The following is a 25,412-nucleotide window of genomic DNA, read 5'->3' as shown; positions in this document are numbered from 1 at the left end:
ATGCAGTTCTAGTGGTACACACAGCAGTCTGTGATTGAAATTGTCCTCAGAGAAATTTCTCAAATGGTAACCTTTCAGGGCCAGTGTCTGCAAAATCGTGATATATGGAGAGGTTTCGTTGCGTGACATTAGATGGCAAGAGCCAAAATGTCCACCAATTTGTGGAGAACTGTCAAAGGAGCGACCGCAGTTCTGTCAGGAGAAGGGAGGACATTCAAAATGTCGTCTTTTTACGACTATTGGCTATTCTTTAAAGGCACTGAAACTATGGAGTTTTAGCATATTGTGGAGAGATACAGAAATGCTTTAGAGTTGGTAATGGGGTTTCAGAACTTCTGTAAAGTCAGGGTTGCTTTATAAGCTGCCCGGTGAACAAGGAAACTAATAAATAAATATAAATGGAGCTATTTCACACAAGGGAACAGCAGTGCTCTTTGGTGTTTAAGAGTGCATCGGCCCCCTTGTTGTGTGCTTTCCTGGCAATTATTACTATTTAAAGAGAGATGCACCTTCCAAAATGTTTATTTCTAATATTCCTTGTTAGTAATTGTTAGTAATTCACCCCCAAAAGCCAGAGAACAGAGTCACATTATGACTGTGTCTTTGCCTGTATAGATCAGGTGACTGCAACAGCCTAGCTTAAGTTTTCATCGTATAACCTGATTTCCTTGCAGCATAAGCCAAGAACAACTTGCAGAACACTAAATACAGAAGTGTTTGGGTCTTGCTAACTAGTTTCTCCTCCTTTTAATGTTTTGGACAACACTCAGCCTCTATTTCAAATTTCTCCTCGGCCAGAAGTCCACTAGAAGAAAATGACCAGCGGGCTTACTGAAACTCAGACTTCATCTAACAGATGAAGATCTAACAGATCTAACAGAAGTATGACCTGAGGATGCCTCATATTTTCAGCACCTCCTCCCCATGTGGTTTTAAAATGCTGAAAAGCAGTTCTTGGAGGTGCTGGTCATTGTCTAACAGCACCCTAAGGAAGACAGCACCCATGACCCGAGCTAGAAGCCATTCACAAATCCTGAGCAAGAAACCAGTCATCACTCAGTCCCTGAAAATCAGTTAGGAACATGTCAAACTCTCTCTCTCTCTCTCTCTCTCTCTCTCTCTCTCTCTCTCTCTCTCTCTGCATGTATAATTAACTGTGTGTGGAGAACTCCCGGGGAAGGTAATAAAAGAGAGCAGAGAGAAAGAAGAAGAAGAAGAAGAAGAAGAAGAAGAAGAAGAAGAAGAAGAAGAAGAAGAAGAAGAAGAAGAAGAAGAAGAAGAAGAAGAAGAAGAGAAGAAGAAGAAGAAGAAGAAGAAGAAGAAGAAGAAGAAGAAGAAGAAGAAGAAGAAGAAGAAGAAGAAGAAGAAGAAGAAGAAGAAGAAGAAGGAGAAGAAGAAGAAGGAGAAGAAGAAGAAGAAGAAGAAGAAGAAGAAGAAGAAGAAGAAGAAGAAGAAGAAGAAGAAGAAGAAGAAGAAGAAGAAGAAGAAGAAGAAGAAGAAGAAGAAGAAGAAGAAGAAGAAAAGAAAGTAGAAGCTTTTCCCCCACTGACTTCTAAAAATCCTCCCCCTCCTCCCATTTTTCTGAACCGAAAATGATGGAGTTCGGGGCAAAGGCATGTTTCCGGAAATGGAGATATGCCTCTCAAACCCAGAAATGATTTATGTAAAGTTAAATATTCCACGTTCGAAAACCTTTCAAAATTCGGAGTTAAGGGCGTCTGTGCTTTTTTCAGGACAACGCACGCAAAGGTTAAAAACCAGTTCCGAAGCCTGTCTGGCTGTCCTCTATGCTGTAGATGAAAGGCAGGGTGCAAGGCACTCAGAATCTGACTAAGTACGAAGGACTCTAAGCTCAGGGGCCCATTCCCTCTCAGACGGGGAATCTTCCTGCTGTCCCTAACTAGTCCTGGTTCTGCAACATGCAGGGATTTAGACATATGTGTGGGAGTGAGCGAGGGAGAGCAAGAGGACAGAGCGCTCCCCACACGTGTAAGCCTACATCTCCCTGCTTCGTAGCTTGCGTTCATTCATATGAATGCAGTGGTTAAATATTTGATCAGAGGTAGCAGAGTTACAAGGATCGGTTGTGCTTTAATGAGCACACCTTAGAATAGTGTGCTCATAAATCTCAAGAGAGAAAAGATCCTAAGTGTAGCCCCCATGTCTAACCCTTTCTACCCTTCCCTTCCCCCATTTTCCAGCCGCCCTCCCCCCCAAAATAGAGGAATGCTTGCAGCAGATTGAAGAAGGATTTGAGCCGGCAGCTACAGAGACGGGGATTAGGGCCAGAGTGGTGCAAGTTAAATTGCGCTGCATATAAAAAATGGGCGGATTGGTGTCCAGATCCAGTGGCTGGTACCACCTTCCTTTCTAAAATAAAATCTCTCTGGCATGAAGTCACCGCCTATTTCACATCCGGTTTGCGCTGGGACGTATTACTACTGTCTTGGTACAGAGAAATCTTTTGTTGTATAGCTGCAGATTGGATATTGGGAAGCAAATTTGGGTATGAAATCTCTAGTGCAGGAGCACGCAGAGTCCATGATGGCTCAAACCGTGTGAGTGAGCGCGGCGCGAGGACGCCCTCCGCCCGGCGCGCCCGCGCTCGCACACTCGCGCAGCTCCGGCTCACCGCGATCCTCTCTCCCACACTTTTCTCCCGGGTCTGGAGCGATCCGGTGCCCAGAGGGGGCCCCGAGGTAAGTGAGACTTCGGACCACGAATGCCCACAGCTTGCAATCTGCCTTTGTCCTAGCTGGAGAGGCAGAGATGTTCTAGTGGGGAAGAGAGCAGGAGCAGCAGGACAGGAGCTGAAGCTGGGAGCAGGTAGAAATAAGGAATGTTTTCTTCTTTCAGGGTGAAAACTGCAGCCCTATAGGAGTAGATTTCTCTCTCTTCCCTCTCTCCTCTTTGAGGCAGATTTGAATGTACCCTGAGGGGTGGGTGGTGACATGTTGTTTTGATCTTTCTTCTTTCTCTTTTTTTAATCTTTTCTTTTCCTCTTCTTTTTTTTTTTTTTTTTTTCTGTCCAAGGGGAGCTGCGATGAGTTGGGGAGGGGCGCTGGGGGTCGCCATCAGCTAAAGTTGAGAGGTTAGGACAGAAAACCTGTCACGCAGTTTCATTCTAAGGAAGACTGGCTCACCCTGCCTGAACACAGCTCTTCTCCCCTCTCCAGACGCCACAGCTGAAATGCCCTCTGGTGTAGGGGTCTCTCGCATTCTGGAAATGAAATGCTGAACTTATTTGATCTGGGTCGCAGGGGAGGTGGGTAGTGGAGCATGCTTCTAGCGAGGGGAGGGATGGAGGTGGGAAGGGGGCAAGAGGCAGCTTCGGGCTCCTTTTCAACTATTATGTTTGTATTCGCAAGAAACTTTCTTCCTCCAGAACTGAAGTGCCAAGGCAGGTTTGGTTTTCTCCAAATATGACAAGAGTGCAAAAGCTATGGTGTCTTGGCTTGGGAATCTCTTTCTCTCACCCATTCAAGACTTTCTTTTTCTAGAATCAGTGGGGATCAATAGGGCTAAGAGAAGTTGTTTCCCTCTTCAAAACAGACGTTAAAAAAACAAAAACAAAAACCAAACATGTTTTAAAGGAAGAATTATCATTGTGCCATTTGGATGCAATATTTTAACGTAATGATATTTATCCAAGATGCCCCTGTCGTTTTCTACTCCTGTGTATCAAAACCAGTCACTAAATTAAGAGAACGCTGTGAGGAAGCTCACAGTCTTTATCTCTACATCATTTCACTCTAAACGAATTCTGCTTCCTTGCTTACATGACTGTCTGTGATGGTTCTAACTGATTGGGATGATCGGGGAGAGCGTGGAAAGCATTTTGTTGATGTATTTAAAGGCATACCACATGGAACTAGAGAATGCTTAATGTAAAAAAAAATTAATGAGTTTTATAAAGCTTCCATCTATTCATGATTGGCCCTACTAATGAGTCAAGACTGGGGAAAGTGGTGAAATAAAATACATGTAATAGTTTTCATAGGAGGACTGGAATTATTTTCAGTGCATTTAAAAATGTAACTATATCTGCTTCTTAGCCAGGTAATGCTCAGGATTTCAAAATTTGGCTTAATAATATACATACACACGTAATTATATGAATGTATAACACACACAGAGACACACAGACACGCACAGACACACACACATTTCTATAATTCTTCCATTCCGTACTCATTTATTCCTCCAGTATCCTCCAACCATATCCAAGCTCAGCCATGAGATAATAATTGATTGCACTTTACCTAAGTGGGAATAAATATCCCCTTCTTGCCATGCAAAGCAAACCACTTAAGCCTCCATCTGTTTGAGACGAACCGTTTTCTAGCAGCAACCTGGTAGAAATTAGAGAATGCTTACAAGATATGTGTGGGCATGTTTGTGTGCATTGATGTGTGTGTGTGTGTGTGTGTGTGTGTGTGTGTGTGTGTCTGTCTGTCTGTGTGTGTGTGTGTGTGTGTGAGAGAGAGAGAGAGAGAGAGAGAGAGAGAGAGAGAGAGAGAGAGAGAGAGAGCGCAGCACATGGCCTGACTTTAAAGTGTATCCTTTAGCTTCACAGAAACATTAGTGAGCATATTTAACAACCACAGAGAGGCACGACTTTGGCATTCAACAGTGTGTTCCCAATGGTTTTTATAAAGAGGTAAATCCAGTTGCTTCTCAAATCAAGGTGCCTCCAGGATTCAGAGATGTGTTCTGCCAACAGAGGTGTTAGCCTACCAGGTCCCACCTACCCACATGCCCTCCTGTTAGAGGCACCAAGTTGAAACCTTTCAGTGCAGATCTGCCACAGGGACCCAAATCAAAAAGGTCAGGTTTTTTTCAGACACTAAACAACAGCAACATGGGATAAACCAGCAAGTAATGGTAAGGTGAGGGCTACTCTGGAAACCAACCCACAGCTCTTGTGTGGAGCAATTTTGTCCCCTTGAAAGCATTTTGACTCCTATAGGGTAAATGAAGATACTGGTATATTTCTGAAGGGAGAGGTGGGTCGGAAGGTAAAGAGTGCGTGGTCCAGGTTTCCATTGCTTCCAGTGACTGTCATATTCCAGTGAGGTCATTTCCTGACTTCAAAGCATTCATCGGAACTGCCTCAGTCAGCCCTAGTGGTTATAACCTGATGTTTCTTGCAAGACACATTGATCTCTACTTACTCCACTTTTCAGCTGGACAAGCCCGTGATGAAGAAAAGTCGGGGTCTCTCTGACTATCTTTGGGCCTGGACCCTCATTCTGAGCACTCTCTCGGGAAGAAGGTGGGGGCATTTTCTTTAAAAATCTGCATGACAGTTTCTGTAATTTTTCATTTATTCCATCAGGGGGAAGAAAATTGCCCATGGATGAATTCATGACTAAGGGAATTCAGAAAACTTTACTGCAATAAAATGTCAGCTAAGACTAAAGAAGAATAGACCGTGAAAATAACTTTCTTGTTTGGATCCTCGCTAGAATACACTTAACAAGCTTTTGTTTCTTCCTAAGAAAAATTTAAACTAGGAAATGTGTGAATTCAACTTTTAAGTCTGAAATTGAACTTTTCAGTTTTCATTTGTAACTGAGGGGGAAAAAATGTAGTTTCCGAATTTATGGTGAAAAGTTACCAGATTAGTTATTGTATGCCCTGCAAGTTCTAAGTTAAATTTTCAACAGGAAATATTCTAACCATTTGCAAAATCATAGAGTAACTTACAAAAGCATGGGAGTTAAAATAATATTTTAAAATAAAATAAGTTAAAATAATATGTATATGTTGAATGCCACATGTCTATAAACACATGCATATTGTGTTTTAAACCACAGTTAATAAAATAGGGATAGAATATGCCAGATGATTCTTGTAAAATACTAGATAAAAATTAAAGTGTGATAATCTAACATTTTTTTCCCTAGGAGGAAGTGTGGTGAATAAATTTCAGTAAGTCAAAATAGTAAATATATTTTCTAACGATCCAATAGAGAATACGAGATATTGTGATAATTATCTAAATGATCAAATATGTTATATTGTCCTCTATCTGCTTTAATAGCTATTTGTCTAGTCTATTCTTGTGCCTCATTAAAAGGTATTCTATGTATAATAAAATCCTGAACTCCTTTAAGTGTACTAGGAAGTGAATCTTCATGAGTTGAAATCAGAGATAAGGAACCAACTGGAAAGGCAGACATTTCTGAGGATTAGTTTTAAATGAGACGTTGACTGCATTGTTTTTAATATTATCTCATAAACAGATATCAGGGGAACAAGACACATTACTCTGATAATCTTTAATTTGAGGAGTTAAGTGATCAGTGATTTTTGAAAAATTATATGAAGTGTTACTATTATAATGACCTGTAGATGGAGTTAGTGTACAGTGTTTTATTACAGAGTTGTTCCTGTGGAATCAAAAGCAGGTTCAGCAACTTGACATTTCTCTTCAAAACGAGTATTCTTTTTAGGGTACTCTATGCTGTTTTTAGTATTCATATCCCCCGCCCCCCCCAAGTTATCTTAATCCTTCTAGAGTTTCTGTGGTAGTTGTGATTTTATAAAGGAAATCAGATGGAAGGCTGAAGAAGCATGATTACAAAATCACAATAAGGAAAGATTTCCATTCCAAATGGGAGAGCAGGGCTGGTTTTGTTTGGGATGGGGCTGGTCTCTTTGGTATTTGCATTCCGATTCGAACAATTGCTGAAGGCAAGGTTCGTAAGCTGAACAGAATTTTTCTTTGCATTTTACATAAGCTGTGGAAACACAAGCACAGATAAAGGTAGCAGATACCAGGGACTCTGAAGGTTGTGGTAACAGTCTAACCACCCTCTGGTGTTATTCTGACCCATCACCACCTTCTTCCTATATTGATTGCTCTCTCCCTAAAAGTTTTCTTTAGGGACAGTTTCCTGAATCCCTAGGTGTGTTCGCATCTCTTTGTCTTTATCAAGACGACCTTCCAATGTCCTTGGAAGATGATGGATGGCATTTGGTTTTGCGACCATGAATTTTGACAAGTACTCACTCTCAGAGAACCGAGATCTTGCTTTGCCTTACTGCTGTCATCTGCCAATGAGACGGGCAGGAAGTCACAAGCTCAGAGGAAACTAGATTTAAAAAACAAAATGAAACAGCAAGGTGTTTCATGTTTGCTAAGTGAGAGTAAGCTCTCAATCTGCGTGAGGTGAATGGATTAATGTTTAGTTTAATGGAATAAAAAAAAGGTCTTGTGGAAATAAATTCCATATATTTAGCACCATAGAGAAATTTTACTTATAACTATTGAATTAAAACTTTATCAGAAAAGAAGTATATACAACTCAATTAATGTCTCTACAGTTAGAATAGCCAGAACAGAAGCAGTGGAGTCACATTAAAGTTTATACTTTCAGTATTGAATATCTTTTATGCATTTATCCATGAAAGAACCGGAACTAGAAATACAAATTAACTTTGCCTCTTTAAAGTGCCTATTATCTGCAGTCAGTCCTTCCTTGTCTCCTACTCTTTAGCCTGGTTAAATTGGTGTGTGACGTTTTATTTATCTTCAAGTTTTACATAAAATTTTATAAGATTAAGAAAAAGAAAGAAATGATCTGAACTTGGCTCGTACAAAATTAATTACTTGCAAAACTGCTTTTGTTTCTGAGGTGATAATAGATTATATTGGGTGTCCCTGTCAAAGAAGTGAATTCTGGTTTAAGACACCATTATTTTGCTTACATTTATTGATTAACCATACAACGATTTCCAAGTGAAGCAAAAGGAATGCTAAAATTTAAATGTCCAGCGTATAGGTTTGTTACCCTCTCTTTGTTTTACACCCTATACCCACTTGAGTTTTGCACTCAAGGTCAGAGATTTCGGTGAAATTTGTCAGCAAGTGTAATTTTTTTTTCTGAGATAGAAACTGCTTCTCTCCAAGGATTTTGAAGTGTCACGCCAGTCGTTACATAAAACACAATTAATCCTGCATAGATAATAAAGTGGTTGGCATAAGAATCACCAAGTATGGGGAGTGCAACCCTAGATGGTTGAAAACTAGAAAATAGTACCAAGAGACAGAAGCCAAATCCCCAAACAAAAGAACAGGAATGGCTGTCCCTTTGCAGAATGTTGGAAACAAGCTCGTGGTCCAGAAAGTGAAAAAAATTCATTCCTGGCCTCTGCTTTGCCCTTAAGTACTTGTGTTTTAAAACATGAAGTCACTTTACATCTAAAGGGTGTCTTACATCAAGAATGTCGCTTTTCCCAACAGTTCTACCATGTCTAAACCCAGAAACGACCAAAGTTAAAGAAAATAAAGGTTTGAATAAATGTTCATTTTTCATACATCTTAAGAGGAATCAACACACCCATAAAAGTATGAATAACATAATAAATGATTTATGTATCTTCCTTTCCTAAATATCTTAAAAGAACACCCCCCCCCCAAAAAAAATCAAAAGCACAAATATATGGAAAGGAAATGGAAGAAGGAGCTTTGGTACATAAAAATTTGCATATTACATTTAAAAAAGAAACCTTTGAACGAGTTGTGCAATTCACATATAGATGTACCTACGTAGATAAATATAATTTAGATCAAAGCCTTCAAAACATTTCGTGCAATATGAGTTAAGAGTCTGGTTTGCTCAGAGAAGATATGTCTCTTCTAGAACTTGCTGTGCTGAGGACTGAAAATGCAGAGTTGGAAATCATTTTCTATATTAAAATTAAAAGCCTGCCACCAACGAGGCCACACAGGAGAGACAGGGACCAGAGTTATAATGACGTTCAAACTCCCAACAGCAAGGAGATTAAGAAACTCTGAGGAAGGTTTTGAATCCTAAGAGGTTTTAGTGGAAGTTTGATGCTATTAGTCTCTATGTTCTCCTCTCAGCTATGGACAGCCCTCCCAAGATGAACTTAAGGACAACACCACTGTCTTCACGAGGATTTTGGACCGACTGCTGGATGGTTATGACAATCGTCTGAGACCAGGCTTGGGAGGTGAGTTACACTCTCACGGTTTTTCTTTGAGAAAGTTTAGTGTTACCAAACATTTATGTATTTATCTCTAATTTCTCTTCAAGCAGCAAATAAAAAAGCTAGCAAACATGCTAGCATATTGACGGATAATTAGCCCTATTTTAATAGTCCACCCAGTGCTAATCCAATTTACTAGGACTGTTTTGTGCACATAGTTATATAGAGTGATGGATAGGCACAAAATTCTCACAATTACACAAAAGGGATGCATATTCTTGACAAGCACAATTGTTTTTCTGTCTAAGAAATGCATTGTGTAAAAATGAACATAATAGTCTCCTTTTCAGTATAAGACTTATTAACTTCATCTGTTAAAACTATACTGAATTCAAAAAGCTAACTCTAATTCTATGCTAGAAATACTTAATTTAGACGATTGTGTAGCCAATCATATCTTTGTGTTATATTACCCCATATCTATAATCAAAAGTGAGTAAAATAGATGGTAATGTTTTATTTATAAACTATGCATTTGGATGTAATTCCCTAGTTCTCTTTAGTAAATTTTAGTGCTTCTTTAAAAATAATTAATTGATCAATTGACTAATGAATTTCTGTTTGGGGAGAAAATAACGTTTTCTATGTATATACATATGTAATAGATATTCATACATGCATATGTATACACACACAATATTCCTTGCAAAAAATAACGCTCAACCTCATGTATTTGAGTAAAGGTGAACGAAGCCACATCAAAATATTGGCCTTAAAGTAAAACAAGGCAAGCAAGGAAAGAAATTGAAATCCACTCCATGACTCTACATTAGAGCTGATTCGTCACTTTTTTCAAAGCAGCAGAAACCAATAGTAATATTTACTTACCAGTATGAAATGCCACCTTTCAAGTTAGTCAGAACTGATACAGAAAGCTAAACTTAAGAACTCAAACAAAATGTATCATGCATTTAGAATTTCTCATTCACTCGTTCATTCATTCATTGTTCAGAAATGGGACTAGAACGAAGGGCTTGGCACATGCTAGACGTATCTTGTTTATAAAATATTTTATGCATATATTTGCAAAAACACTATATATATCTTTATCAAGTGTACTTTCTTATCAAATTCAAATGTTAATTTTTCAACATGGTATTCCTTTAGATTTGGTCTCAACCTTGTGTCCTTTTAACTTCTTGGGGAGAAAATATTATTCTTAAGTTGCTGAGTATAATATCATGTATTATACATAAACTCAGATACCAAGAAATGTGAGGAAAGAGGCCAGTGTTTCAAAAACCGTCTAGGGAGCATAGGAAGACTCACTGTCAAGAAAAATAAAACCTTAAAATTGAGATGGGGTATTGGTAAAATGGCCAGCATGTCTCTATTCATAATGCAGTAATATAAGGTCACTGTATGTCGGAGCATCCGGATTGATGCTAAAAAAATTGCTTTCATTGCATGCAGTTTAAATAAACTACAAAGACTAGGGATAAGGGACCAAGGACTCACTGGGTTGTTGATATGGATTAAGAAGTGAAGGCTTCTGAAAATGATGACGTATTTTATATACATTTCCTTTACTGAATGTCCGATCTGTCCCAGGTCAATCCTTACAGTAGCAGTAGAATGAACCTCATATGCCAGATCTGCATTAATTCTCGTTTATGAAATCATATTTGATACTTTATTATGTGTGTTGAGTATCCTCTTAAAGGTGCGCATGTGGCTTTCAGTTTGAGGATTTTATATAAACACACACACATCTGCTTTAATGATCAGTTGTGATTGTACTCTTATTACAGTCTAAATAACAAGGCATAACTGCTGATTTTAATACATATTATTATTAATCATATATACTTACTCTTTAATAAATGTATTCTACACACACTTAAACTACAGAGAGCCATGTATTGCAAATGAAGAAACAGCCCAAAATATATATTTAATGTAAAAATTTGAGATCTATGGCATCAGGAGATTCTTTAAATTAAGTTATTTTATTCACTTGAATTCTGAAAGTTGCCCCCTTCCAGGTTCCCTTCCTCAAGTTCTTCACACACACACATACACACACACACACACACACACACACACACACACACACACACACACTTGCTGCCACTGAGAGGGTGCTTCCCCGTCTGCCCACCCACTACCACCTCACCCCCTCCAGCATCCCTTTTCTCTTGGGCATCAAGTTTCCACAGGATTAAGGGCATCCCCTCCCACTGGGATTTTCTTAAACGTTTCTTTAAGAAACATTCATTTATCAGAATAATATTTTTAAATTTATATAATCACTTAATCTCTGAAAATGGTAAAACAGACCTGTGGTTTAGGGAACAGAAATAATGGTTCATCCCATAAAGATTAGGTATACTTTTTTTTTAAGCTAACAGAAATTCAGGATCTAGAAAAACACATTTTTTAAAAAATAAAGTGTTTTAATCTCTAGAATTAATTTGGCTATTTTTCATTCTTGAAAATGTTGAATTATACAATGCTATGGTGAAATTTTTCTTCTGTTTGTATTTTAAATGTTGGCCTGGAATACCATGAAATTAGAAGCATAAAATTTGAGGTCTTTTATCTTAAATTTTCATATTGCCTAACCTTATTTTATACATTTTGATGACATTCTTACAAATATGTGATTGCTTTAGGATTAAAACAATCTATGTATATTTTGAACCTAATTGCAGTTAGAATATGAAATAAACTTCCAAGACATTGATTTTTGTAATATAGTCAACTATGAATTTATGGAAAATGGATAGCGTTGATACTGGCTGGTTAAATCAAAATGTTCTTTTGTGTGTGTGTGTACAGTATTTAATTTTATGTTTGCTATAAATGTCAGATAATTCAAGCATGGCATAGTTAATAGTAAATTCCTGTAACAATATGGTCTCCCCATTTATATTATCATTATTATTTTTGACATAACTCATTTATATTCAGAAGCAAAGACTATAAAAAGGAAAAGCAGAATTTTTTTCTTCCATTTATTATTTGCTTCTTTACACCCTGATTGTTGCCCCCCCACCTCCTTTTGGCCCCCACTCAAACATTCCTTTCCCCGTACCCATCTCCTCCCCTGAGAGGGTGGGGGCCTCCCCTGAGTATTGCCCTCTCTCCATAACCCCTGGCGCATCAAGTCTCAAGCAGAACCTTTATCTTACGTGAAAAATGAAGCAAAAGTTTTCTGGTAGTTTGTGCATGGTTGTATCTGAAATTACATTCTTCTAGAAAAAAGGCCCTGCTGTCTTCTTCATTATGGTAAAACACTGTGAAAAAGACAAGGGTTTTTGTCCTGAATATCCTCACAGAATGATAATGAACCATAACACTATGTAAACAATTCCTCCGTATAGAGGTCCTCCATGACTTGTTCAGTTTTATTACTTGGGAGTGTATACCAGGATGTAACTAGAAATGAAATTCATTACTTCAAAGATTCAGGTATTGGAAATTAACTTGAGGATATTATGACACTATTGTAAAAGGCTAGGACCAAGAGTCAACCACAGGAAGACAAAATAAAACTGTAACATGAAGAGAAATATTCTGACAGGGATTGTGATTTTTTTTGTTGCACCTAGGTGAATTTAAATAGATTAGAACAAGGGCAACACTAAGTCCTTGATGTACAAAAAACAAAAAGAAATTAAGGAGCCAGTGAAATACGTACATCAAATACAAAATAATTGCAGAAAATTGGGTTAAAATTATACATAGCTAGAAAATTTATAGAATCATCAATAATTACTAGATTCTTTCTCATTTATAATCTCTTGCTTTTGTGGCAAGAAAACAAGAGAATCTTCTTCCACCAGGTATTCTAAGAGTGTTTGAATAAACCAAGTTCAAGTCTAAAAGAGTGACATAGAGAAATAAAGATTGAAGACCAGAAAGAACAGGGAGATAAGAAAAGATAACTTCAAGTAGAAAGCAGACAGAGGCTAGGAAGCAGGGACTGGGAATGAATGGGTAGCCGAAGCATCCAATGAGGGACAGGACTGGAGACAATTCTGGAGCAGAGAAGGGAGGGCTAGACAGAAGTAGAGACATGGAACTTGTGCTTGTCTATAAACAGGAACAAACTGAAAGTTCTCAATGAATCTATTTTCTAATTCTTTTCTCCATGTGTTAAAATGAACTATGGATGGCTGGATGTTCTCGACTTTTCCCCCAAGTAAGCAATGGAAGAGAATTGGGTGAAATTTGATTTGCTTTTATATAGGCTCCATTCCAATTTCTGGAATTGTCAAACAATAATTCACTGAGAGACCTAGTGCTCAACGCTGAAGAAAAGTTTCAGAGGTTTTAAGGACAAACAATACAAGTAATGCCCTTCTGGGTATATCCTTTCATAGAAATGGAGGAGACCCCTTCCATTTTATGGTGTGTTTCAGTCCCACTGTGCATCAGGCTGGCATTCAGTGAATGTACTGTACTGTATAGGTCTCCTCACTAGCCTAAAGTTGTCTTCTTCCTCATGTTTCAGGCAGCTGCCTGTTTAAAATATGCTTTCATCTAAAAACAAATTCATTTTACTCTTTCAAAAACAAATTCCACTAAACCCATGTTTAACTAGAACATGACTGAGAGAGAGAACAGGCTATAAAATTTTAGTGAAGTCACACCTAATGGCACACAGAAACTCCTTTTCCACTCTCCCCTTTTTGCTTTCTGGTGTTCCTTGGAAATGGTGTTAACAATTTCAAATTTTATTTTTAAATTTAATCGCAACAAAGAATGAATGGAAAGATAGATAGCTCTCAAAGATTTCATCACCAAACCATGTAGATAAGGAAAGCCAATGAAAGAGATATGTCAATATTTCTAATCTTATAAGCATAAGTAATTGATTAGAAAAGTTTATAGTTTATAGGCTTTTAGACAGTGATTGTACCCCTGTTACATATTAACAGTAGTTAAATATTTTCATCTGTGTTTGAAGTAGTAATTTATTTAAATTCTATGGTTTTCATCTTGTTTTATTTTACTTTATTTCACTGCTAGACGAAAAACTAGTTAATAAGGGTCTGAGCAACTCATTGAGCCATTAGCAGCCCAAGGTGCTCAAACTATTTCAGAAATATCATGCTGGAGAATGAATCTCTGTTTCTAGGCACATTCACCAGTGACTTTTATGTCAACTTAAAACAATAGGAAGTTATGTGGAAACAGGAAACTCAGTTGACCAAATGTTCCCCATTAGACTGGCATGTACCCTCCGTGTGGTGCATTATCTTAATTGATGATCCAGGCAGAAGCTTTCAGGGGCTTCTATCGTAAGCAGGTGGCCTTGCATGTTGCAAGAAAATATTCAGAGCAATACATAAGGAACCATGCCGATAAAAAACATTGCTCCATGACTTGTGAATCAGCTGCTCCCTTCATGTTGGCCTGAACTTACTTCTGGCTTTGCTCTCCCTTGGTGAGGAAGTGTGATGTGGAAATGTATGCTGAAATAAACCCTTTCTCCCCCAACCTTTGTTCGGTCATGGTGGTTATTACAGCTGTAGACAATCTAACAGAAACAGTACACTTTATCATTAGATTTTCCTGGTCCTAGCCTTTAATCCAAACTCTTGATAGCAGGAGGCAGGAGAATCAGAAGTTCAAACTCACCGTGCGTGTCAAAATAAATTCAGGCAAGCTCTGCTGCAAGAAACCCTGCTTCAAAATGAACTAAGAAACTTAAACAAAATAACTTCCCGGTCTTGAGTTAGTCAAGCCCATATAAAATCTTTTAGACTAATTTTTAACACAATGATTACAAAAGGACTCAGTTTGAAAGAGCCAAGTGGCCTGAAGGTTTTTTTGTCACTGAAAAATTTAATATTTGTTTCTTAGGGAATATATGTGCATTCCGTTATGTTTTCAAATATGAGAAAAGTGGGAAACTAAAAGAAAGCAAAAATGAGTAGACTGTTGTATATTTTGTGCGGTTGTTAAAAGTTTAAGTCACTAGAAATGAGGAGAATATTATAGCTTAGTTTTCTTTAAAATTTACTTTTATTTTTAATTAAAATTTTAATTCATGAACTTCATTATTTAAAGGAAGATTTGCAAATAAAATGAGTTTCAACACTCCAAATTAACCTGACCCAAAGACAGTACACGTCACTGAACTGTGCAGTTAGGTGGTGGACCTGAGTTGTGCAGAAGTTCCTAAAGGAGATTGTTTTTCAAATTCTAATTCTGTCAGAGATTTTTCATTTCTGGTGGTGGATAAGTGCATAAAAATAGATTTGATAGTGAAGAAGTAGAATCCAATGTGAAATGCCACAGCCTCAGAATGACTATTTTAATTCTTTTTAAAAATCAAATTTAATTGGCTAATTTATAAGATAGCTGGTACTAGAAAAACCTTTCATGATTATTTGGTTTCCTGAGTAGACTCGAGATCAGAGAGAAAAATTATATTCATGTTTAACTAATACTAAAGCAGTGATTTTTTATTTGTGTTTGGGAGAATTTCAAACAGCTTATATATATCTTTCAAAATGCAATAGTGTTAGATAAAATTAAGAAGGTTATATATACTAAAAATATCAGAAAAGCAATTTAAAAGATTCTGCTTATTTAATCTCTTCTCATTGGTGTTATATTTATTTTATAAGAAAATGATCTTATAGAGGATTTAAAATTTCTACACTTCAAATCCTTCACTTTAAATTTATTATAGTCTTTTTTTTTTTACTTTGAATGCAAGCTCTGGAACAGATGTTCAGATGTTTGCAAATGCAACACCCTTCCACAGGAATAGTAGAACTAGACAGTCGGTGACATAGTTGTATTTCAAGAAAAAGACAGTTACCAAAGCCTCAAGAAACATGGTTCAATGAACAGAGAATCCCTCTGAATCTTTACTCGCTAAGATCTCCAGTTGGCTCATAAATCTAACTTACATAATGGATCTCAAAGCTAACTAAGGAATGTTATAGCATATTTATAAACATTCTATTCTGGTCTTTCCTGTTGTATGTCAATCATTTGCATGACCAATGCCCAGAAGTTTCCTTAGAGATAAAAGGAAACCACTGAGACTATACTCATGGGTAATTTCCTGTGTCCCTGTATTTAATCTTTCCCTAACCTTTGCACTTCCCATCTCTATTCCAGTCCCGTGCTTGAGGCTCTAAAATGTTTTCTGTGGATTATTTCATTTTATGGTAGAATGTGAACTCTACAAATGAAAATTTATATTCTTTTCCTGAGAGAAGATCCTGAGAGTTACAAATCACAGAGAACCACTTTGGATTTAACAGAGAGCTAGTTCCTATGTAGTGGGATATTTCTTGCTATCGCCATGCTGCTCTCATAGATCTCAAAAACTACAAGAAACACCAACCCTTTATATAGATATATACATATAAAGAAATTTATCTTTCCAAGACTACCATGAACACCCTCTCCTTCAAATGAGCCCTCTTCCAGAAGATCCTATTCCTAAAACCATAAAAAGAAGAAAATTTTCAGTGGAAATGAGGTTTATATCATGCCTGATAATAAAATTAATCTTTCTTTTGCATAGATGCTTGTATCATTTGAGGTCTGTAAACCCCAGACCACTAAATTGTCAGGGACTTAGTAGATGTCTTAAGTTACAACTCTTTACTGTTTATGCAGTTTTAGCTGGTAAAAGCAAACAAGTAAGGTTGGTTTACAAATCAACCAGGGAAGCAGTTCCTTTTTTTCCCCTATGGCATTAGACGTATAGTAAGACTGGGAGATAAATGTTGCCCATTGGTATTTGTGTGGGATCCCAGGATATTGCCAGCTCTTCAATAAGACCATTTCAAACTAAGAGTTTTGCATTTATTTTATGATGCTGAGTAATGTTATCCATTTGGTCTCGAAATTGTACTTCATAAATTAGGAGTGCACGAAAACTTTTCCGATGAATATTTCTGAATTGCTCAATTGACAGCATTTTCACCGAACATGTGGCTAATGCCCCATTAAACAAGCTGTTGTGATGGGTATTGCTAACGCGTTGCCCACAACTCTCCTATCTCCCTATTCTTTTTTTAATTATAGACACTCTTACATATTTACACAGAATCAGTCATTTTCTGGAGGTTCAAGTACAATAATGTCACTTCTACGCCCAAAGGCTTTCTGTGGCATTGGGACAAAGGTCGGTTGCTTTCTGCCATCCACTCCAATCTCGTCTCATTCACTTCAAAGCATTCTCTTCTATCATCAGCATCTCCAGATTCCAGACATGTCAGTCGTTTTCCTCTGTCTCCTACATAGTCATCTATCCACTCACCTGTCTATCTAGTACCCATCTATCAAGTCCTGCTTAAATAGATTTTCATTTATAAAGATAACAGATGTGCCACGGGACAGAAGCATTAGTGGTTTTTTCTCACTGCTTTATTGCTGTTATACAGAACTGTGTCTGTTCAGCACACACAAAAGGACAGGTAAGCTCAATTCATACTTATAAAAAGGTAAATCACTTTAATTTTCAGTTCAGCTCTTATCTACTCACTTATAAACCAAAACAAAGATAGGTTGACAAAGACGCAGGAAGAGCACCTGAAATCACACAACTTTCCTACAAGGAAATGAGTTAAAATCGGACCCCTTAGACCCTCAGTCGAATGCATGTCTTTCTAACTTTCCTATGGTGCTTTTCTTCCTTGCCCCTCTAGCACTGATTGTCCTTTTGAAATATCACTTGAAAGCCTTTATTATTTCAATCCTTTCAGTAGGATCTTGGCCTTGTTGGAAAGTTCAGGTCAAAAGAGATTTGTTCCATGGTAGTGAGGTGATGCAAACCTTGTATATTTCAGGTACAGCAACGAAAGGTAGGCTTGTTTAAGGACTGGTTTTTAAATGTAAATTGATTATTTTGATTTATCATTAGGTTGTCCAAATAGGTAATAATATTCATCATTGTGACTCCATTTTCGATAAAGTAGTCGTACATTTTTTCCTTGAAAATATGAACATATGCATACATTTATAATTAAAAATCATAGAATTTCAATTACGTTGACATTGGCAAGGCCTTCACAAGGAAAACACCTTTGGTGGAATATTTATATCTTTGAACAGTTCTTCCACTCAAGTTATTTTAATTGATTTATATTTTTCAACCAAGTCTTTAGTTACATAAGGGTTTCAGTCATATTTGGTTTTGGCTTGGTTTTACGTATTTTTACCTATTTTATTTAAGGTTCCTGGCTGCTGATATATGCTGAGAAGAACACATTGAAACATAAAAGATGTTGGTTTCTTTTCATGTGATCTCTAGAAAGATGTTGATATCATCCAAGTATGCCCAAGGACATGCTAGTGTGGTATTAAATCAGTGGGTGTGCTACTTGTGAAAGGTCCATTTTGGTCAAAGAGTTTGTTCTTCCTCTGAATTTAGGCTGAGACGAAAGAAGTATTTTATGAGGATAGTCACAGATGAGTGAAAATATAATTTAAATGTAGCCACTTGATATCTTCTTGAGATTTTTAAACTTGATGTTTTAGCCTAAAACATCATCTATTAGATTGGCTTCATACTCAACATAAAACTTGTGCATGATTTTGAAAGAGTATTCCTGAAGAACTTTGGGAAACAAACAGGTCAGTAGGGCTGACTGATTTACTTAAAACAGTGTCCTATGGACATTAAGATGGGAAAAGGCAGGGGAAGTGTTTATTTTCCTGTTTTGATTGCTCTATGCCTCTCAAGAACGGAGTGGCAGGCCGAGTTTCACTTGACTTGCACCTTCCCTCTCATTATATCATTTAGCCTTTCCTGCTAATTTCTGTAACCCCTCGCAGGCATGTATTCTCCAGGTATGCAGCTTCTGTTTTCCTTCCCTCCCCTCCCATCCCCTTCTGCCCCTCGCTTTTCCTTTCCTTCTCCCTCTTGCCCTCCCTTCTCTTCCTCTTCTCATTGTCTTGCTTCTCATCCCTTCCTTTCCTCCTTTGGATCTCTTTCTCCATTCTCTTCTCCTTCCTTCTTTACCTCCTCCATTCTTTCTGTCTCCCCCTCCATCTGTCTGCTTTCATTTCTTTCTCATTGTTTCCTGTCTATTTGGAGGATTAAAACAGAAAATATCAGATACTCGTCATCGTGAACTTTTAAAAGATAAACCAATGATTAGAGAATTTTCAGAAACAATACTAAAAAAGTCATTTCAGATTCTTAGGATACAGAGATTTAAGGTCACATTTCTTGTTTTATAAAATAATGAAAATGAGCAAATCTTAGGGGGAAGTGGCTGTTAGAGAAGAATACAGTGAAATGCCTAAAAGTTATGAACTGATATGTTAAATAAGTTTCAGGCCAAGGGAGATGAGAAAATAGATTTTAAAATGCAATTCTAGTCATTCTTGTAAATTACATTCTCTGTATGGCATGGGTACAACTATGCATGGCAATTGATGAACCTAAATCTAGCCATGTGTCCTGCTTTATTTGTTTGGCACAGTGGTCTTTATAAATAAGATTTTAGACCTTCAAAATTTGACTATATAGCTGGTCACCTACTAACCATCACTCTTAAAATAATGGAGGGCAAATATTACCCTGTAAATTTTGTAAATTCTCATTTTACTCTTTTGGGCCACTTCACTGTGCAACAGATACTAGTGACATAGATTTAAAGGAGGGTGCCCCAGGTTGGCCAGTGTATGCCAAACTGCAGACAAATTAGTCAGCATTCCTGAAATGAGCATGCTCCTCAAAAGTGAAAAGTCAAATGTAAAAGCAGACATAACTTCGATTCCACATGTCTCTAGGTTATATGAGATAATTTATATAGATAATATATTTAATATTCACCATAATATTTAAACTTGAACCTTGGAAAAGCTGTGAGTTTGACTCAATTGATTGAAAACAAAAGCACAACAGGAATATCAGATCATATAATGACTATATATCCAAAGAACGAATTTAGTTACAGATTCTTCCTACAGACCAGTTTCAGTGGATTTAACAGCAAAAAAGTGGATTAGGAGAAAATAAAAAACATACTACATAGTACCACATGCTCTTGCTTTTCTAAGTATGTGGCAGTGATTTTCCCTTGGTTATTGTTCATTACATTGTAATAAAATGTGACTAAGTGAAGTAATCTTAATATGAACAAAATATACATTCATGAAAACGTTGTAGTGAAGTACACTGTATAACTAAGTTTTAGTTATCATATAAAATAATGAGAGCTTTTAAATTAAGAAAAAATCATAGTTAAAATACATAGAGAGAAATATCTCTGATAGATGCAGTTGTATGAGGATGGATGCGAGAGGACAGAGAGACAGGAATGGGAGAGGAGAATGGGTAACAGAACTGAGATGCATTGCTGGCCCCTGTACCTCTTCCACCACAGCATGGCGAGGCTGAGATTTGAAGTATGATCTACACACACAATTCTGTTGCCTGGTGACACACTATGAAGAAAATTTCAAGAGTAAACCGGAGGTTATGATTATTGGATTGTTTCAGTACCACAGGAATGGTTTTGCTCAGAGAAGAAAAATTGAGATGGTTATCTCAAGCAAGATTTCCTCCTCTAATTGTTTTCGTTGAATGAGATTAACATCTTTGCAATACAGTTCACACTGAAGTCTTGAGTGTCCAAGAATTAATCGCTGAAGGAGATAGGGTAGCTCTTGATCATGAAAAGACTTCACTGCTACAGAGACAGGGTGATGTCCTCAGTGTCCTCTGATAAGAGAGAGAACGGAAGCGCACACGATTGGAGCCCTTAGGAGACGAGACTGTCGTTTTCCAGAGATTAGATGAAAATTATATAACCCTCTTTTCCGTTCTCACTCCTCAACAAATCATTTCCTTTCAGCCAGTCATGTTTTCCTGTTCTTGGTAGTAACTGTGCTCCTTTAGAAATATCTGTGTTAAGTTGTCACGAAACTGCAAGAAATATGGTTTATTGCTTTCTCTATAGGCCGTCAGAGGCCACTATAATAAAATTGCATTCAACATGAAAAAGCATACTAAATTAACTTTTTCCATGCCACGATATGTACCTCATCCTCAAAACTGAAAATGCTTCCATATTTGTCATATTTTTTCCTAGGGAGTAATTTGGATAATTCAGTTATGATCTAGTAACAGAAAGCAATCATTTGTAAAGCAGACACTGGAGACCTTAAAGAATCCATAAAGCCGGCTATGACTTCCTCTACACCTCCCAAGGGTAAACAATGTACCTGAAAGGTCTGTCTATGTAAAAATATTTAAACTTCAGGCATATCACTATGGTAACATATTTCTTATTATAATGGAAAGCGGTTCAGTATCACTTAGGCAAGTGTGTCCGTGCTTTTAAAAATTCATTAGGAAGAGGCCGAGATCTCTGGGCAGTCAGCCTCCCAAGGTGGCATATTTAGGATCTTTTCCCCGTTGAAAATATTAACTGTGAAATTCCACGTGCAAGCAGTCAATTATCAGAGCTACACAGTAGACCAATTCCAGAAATGGCTAATCAAAGCCAGCAAGTTTCCCATTTGGGTGTGAGTTTGTGATAGTGAGCTCTAATAGCGGCTGTTGATAGACACTCACTGGTACCATTTCCTGCTGCATCAGAGCGTGTAACTGAAGTGAAGACGGACATCTTTGTCACCAGTTTCGGACCCGTGTCAGACCACGATATGGTAAGTGACTTTAAGTGTTTAATTTCTTGGGTTTTGTTTAGGTATTTAATTAAGATTTAATAATTATATCATTTCCCCTCCCCTTTCTTCCTTCCATTCCCCCTTAAGTACCCTCTACTTTCTTGTTCCTACTTGAAATCATGCTCTCCTTTTCCTTGATATTGTTTATATGTCTAAGGATATAAATACGGCGCTTAGCCCATTTAGAGGTACTTGTATGTATGTGATTTTTAGAGATCACCACTTGCTATTGGATAACAAATTATGGGCTCATACCTAGGGTAGACCAATCCCCTCCTTCAGCACAGCCCAGTTGCCTGTAGCTCTTTCTCAGTGGTTAAGGCCTTGTGAGAATTGCTCCCTTCTATATTAGCACGACTTCTTCAGGTCTTCTTTAGGCAGACTCCTTGAGTGACACTTGCCTCATTTCTAGTGTTGCTATTTCTGGTATTTTTAAAATGCATGTTTTAAAAGAAAAAATATTGGAGAAACTACTTGAAATGCCTTTGTTGGTCATAACTTTGTGTCTTTGTGTGTATTACAATAAATACATATGTATATATTAACATACACACACAAGAAGAGAGAAAGAGAGAGAGAGAGAGAGAGAGAGAGAGAGAGAGAGAGAGAGAGAGGATTTGTATCTATTAATAAACCTTTCACTTTAGGTGATTCTGGGACACCATGCTTTCAGATGCTAAGCACTGCTATTACAGAGTAAGCTGGCATTTGTGCCATGCCATGTCTGGGTGCTTTTTGACTGTATATGAAAAATGGATATCAAAATTGAGCAAATACTTTACCTTGAGAGGGAGAAATACAGGAGAGAGACATGTACTTTGTTGCAAAATGCTCATCAAATTATTTCTAAGAGTGGAACTGTGGGTGTCCATCCTTCCCTTTCTTATAGAACATCTTCGAAAACGTAAGAGTTGACATCAGTATAACCACACCATTGTAATGAGGCCATTAGAACACACCACTATGTATACTTTAAATATGTATTAGTATTTTCAAATGCCACTTTGTTAGCACTTAATGCAGATATGTTCCGATTTCTTTTTCTTCTTTGAGGGGCCTTGCAAATCTTGTGCATTTCAGTAAATTCCTGAGATTTGGAGCATTCCTGGGTCTTAGCTCGGTCCAGGATGCATTGCTCTAGTTCGCAGGAAATTGTTAAGCAATAGCCCATTCTCAATTAGAAAATGTGAAAATTGCCCATTAGAAAATGAGTTTTGTCCCAAGATGCATTGAATGAATACTTTTGAAATATGTTATTTGATAGAGCTCAATATACAACAATGTTTTTTAAAGCCACCACTCAGTTTAAGTAGCATTCCAAAAGAAATTAACAAATATTCCTTAAGTAGGAAATACTTATATACCCTATCTCTTTCATCATTTAAAAAAATTGCTTGTGGGTTGTGTGTGTGTGTGTGTGTGTGTGTGTGTGTGTGTGTGTACGTTTGTGTTTACATGTGTCTGTGTATGTACCTAGAAGCCAGAAGAACAGGTCAGATTCCCTGTCACTAGAGTTACAGAAGACTGTAGGCTGCCCAGCATATGTGCTGGGAAACAAAATCTCATAGTGTGAGAGAGTAGCAGGTAATCTTAACCTCCACGCTATTTTTCTTTCCCCTTTTTATACTTTTATTGGATATTTTATGTATTTACATTTCAAATGTTATCCCCTTCCCCAGTTTCCCCATCTCTCATCCCCCCTCCCCCTGCTTCTATGAGGATGCTCCCACTCCCACCCACCCACACTCCCACCTCACCACCCTGGTATTCCCCTACACTGGGGAAATGAGCCATCACAGGTCCAATGGCTTCTCCTCCTATTGGTGCAAGACAATTCCATCTTCTGTTACATATGCACCTGGAGCATGGTTCCTCCGTGAGTACTCTTTTGTAGGTGGTTTCGATTTCTTAATAGCTCTGAGAAAAATCAGATAAAAGTTGAATTTTTTTTCTGGTTTAAAAGGAAACTCAAATTTTTCTGCCTGTATTCTGTATGATGCATACTCTGTCTTGTCACTCTCCCCTACTCCGTCACAGGCTTAACTACCTGCATGTTGTCATTGTGAGAACCCCGATTACTATAAGGTGATACAGACCGTGAGTTATCAAACTTAGTTCTAGGAGTAAGCCTGGCAGAGTTAGTCTCATCACCAGTAGAAGTCTGTCCTTGAAAGCCAATATAAAAAATGAAATAGAATGTTAAATATTTTGGGTAAAAATTAAAAAAAAAAACAAAGGCCCATTGTCTCTCAGATGTCTGTGTTATTATAGGCACTCATTCATGTAAGAGTATACATGATTTAAATTATATGCACATACACACACAAACATGCACATACACACAAACATTCACATACACAAATACAAACATTGCACACATTTTACACACACACACCTATTGCATTTTTTCATTTCTACACTCATGTAAGCTCTATATTTCCACAGGGAACCAAATTGAGAAAGAAAGGCTTAATAAAGCCATTTATCATTAACACAATATCAAATTAACTCCCCCAATTTGTATTTCGGTGAAACTCATTGACATAAAATTCAACACAGTTTTTGGCCAAATGTACAGTACTACTTGATGAATTTTTTATTGCAAATTAATGTGTTTTTTTTTCCCTTAAAGTAATGTCAAAAATTGCAAGGACGAACTTGTCTTGCTGAGGTCATAGCATGAGCGCATTCCCTCATTTAAATGGAGTAATGAATTACTAGCTGCTTTAGGACAGAGCTAACAGTCTATGTGCCTACTAAAATGAATCTTGTGGCTCAGAGAAAGACAAATTGTCCTTGAGTTCTGAGTATTTGGATAAATAAATGACCTCCAAATATATAATAGACTTTAATTATATTTTATCTTAAAATATATTTATATTTTTTAAGAACTTCATTCACGTACGCAATGCATTTTGATCCAATGCACTCTGGTTTCTGTCTTTTCCCCTTTAACTACTACCAATTCCACACAACAGCATCTCAATTTCAACTCCGTGTACTCTCAGTTTGAACCCCGAGTCCAATTTGTTCTGCCAATATGTTCGCAGGGCCATCCACCAGAGCACAGGCAGCCAAGCACGGGTCAGATTTCGAATGAAAACTGTTTCCCCACGCCCCAGGGACATCGGTTGCCAATGGCTCTTCGGCAATCGGGCTAAAACTTTATGCGCCCCACCTCCGTGATGGATTTGAATTGACTTGATTTTGCTTCTGAGTTATTGGCTCAGTTTAGATGAGAGTCAAAGGACCAATGAGGTTAGGCTTTTGGCTAAAAATAAAGGTACATAAGAGGACACTTTTAGTTATCATTATTCCTAAAGCAGTCGAAGCTATGTCTCACATATGATCTTCCTCATTGCCTATCATTTCTCAAACAGCTTTTGACTTGTGTTTGTGTTATGATCACGTTAGGTTTTTGCAAAGTGGGTCCTGGAACTTGTTCCTGATGTCTTGCTACAGAAGACTAATTATTTAAATAGTATTAAGGGAAATTAAGTATAAAAAGGAGTTTTAGATGGCAGAATGATAAGGTTACTTTTCTTTTTTAATAAGGTTACTTTAGAAAACAGCAAAAACTTTGCCTCTTTTTAAAGTAGAAACTAATAAAAATATCTAATTAATAGTAACCATATATGCATCTGCCATTACTCAGTGTTTTCGAGGTCCTGAATTCTTTTTAATCTTATTTTATCTTATCCTCATTTCCAACCTTTCAGCTCAATAGCATTCTTCTCTGCATGCTTTCAGGAAAGGAAAGTGACCCAGTA

The 25,412-nt window shown here is 37.4% G+C and overlaps 1 protein-coding gene across 3 annotated transcripts in view; it reads left to right on the top strand.

Annotated features, from left to right (window-relative positions):
- The first annotated feature begins 2,490 nt into the window (after positions 1–2,490).
- Positions 2,491–25,412, top strand: part of Gabra1 (gamma-aminobutyric acid type A receptor subunit alpha 1) — a 55,467-nt gene continuing 32,545 nt past the window's right edge. Inside the window, 4 exon segments of one of the 3 annotated variants that reach the window (NM_183326.2) lie at positions 2,491–2,699; positions 5,187–5,275; positions 8,876–8,985; positions 21,554–21,621. In NM_183326.2, coding sequence (NP_899155.1) covers positions 5,202–5,275; positions 8,876–8,985; positions 21,554–21,621 — 252 coding nt within the window. In that variant the 5' untranslated portion in view covers positions 2,491–2,699; positions 5,187–5,201. 3 annotated transcript variants of the gene reach the window in all.

The sequence above is a fragment of the Rattus norvegicus genome, chromosome 10 (genome assembly GCF_021556685.1).
Source record: "Rattus norvegicus strain SHRSP/BbbUtx chromosome 10, alternate assembly SHRSP_T2T, whole genome shotgun sequence".
Taxonomy (NCBI): Eukaryota; Metazoa; Chordata; class Mammalia; order Rodentia; family Muridae; genus Rattus; species Rattus norvegicus.
The sequence above is the reverse complement of the archived record's forward strand: the minus strand, read 5'-3'. Positions and strand labels throughout refer to the sequence as shown.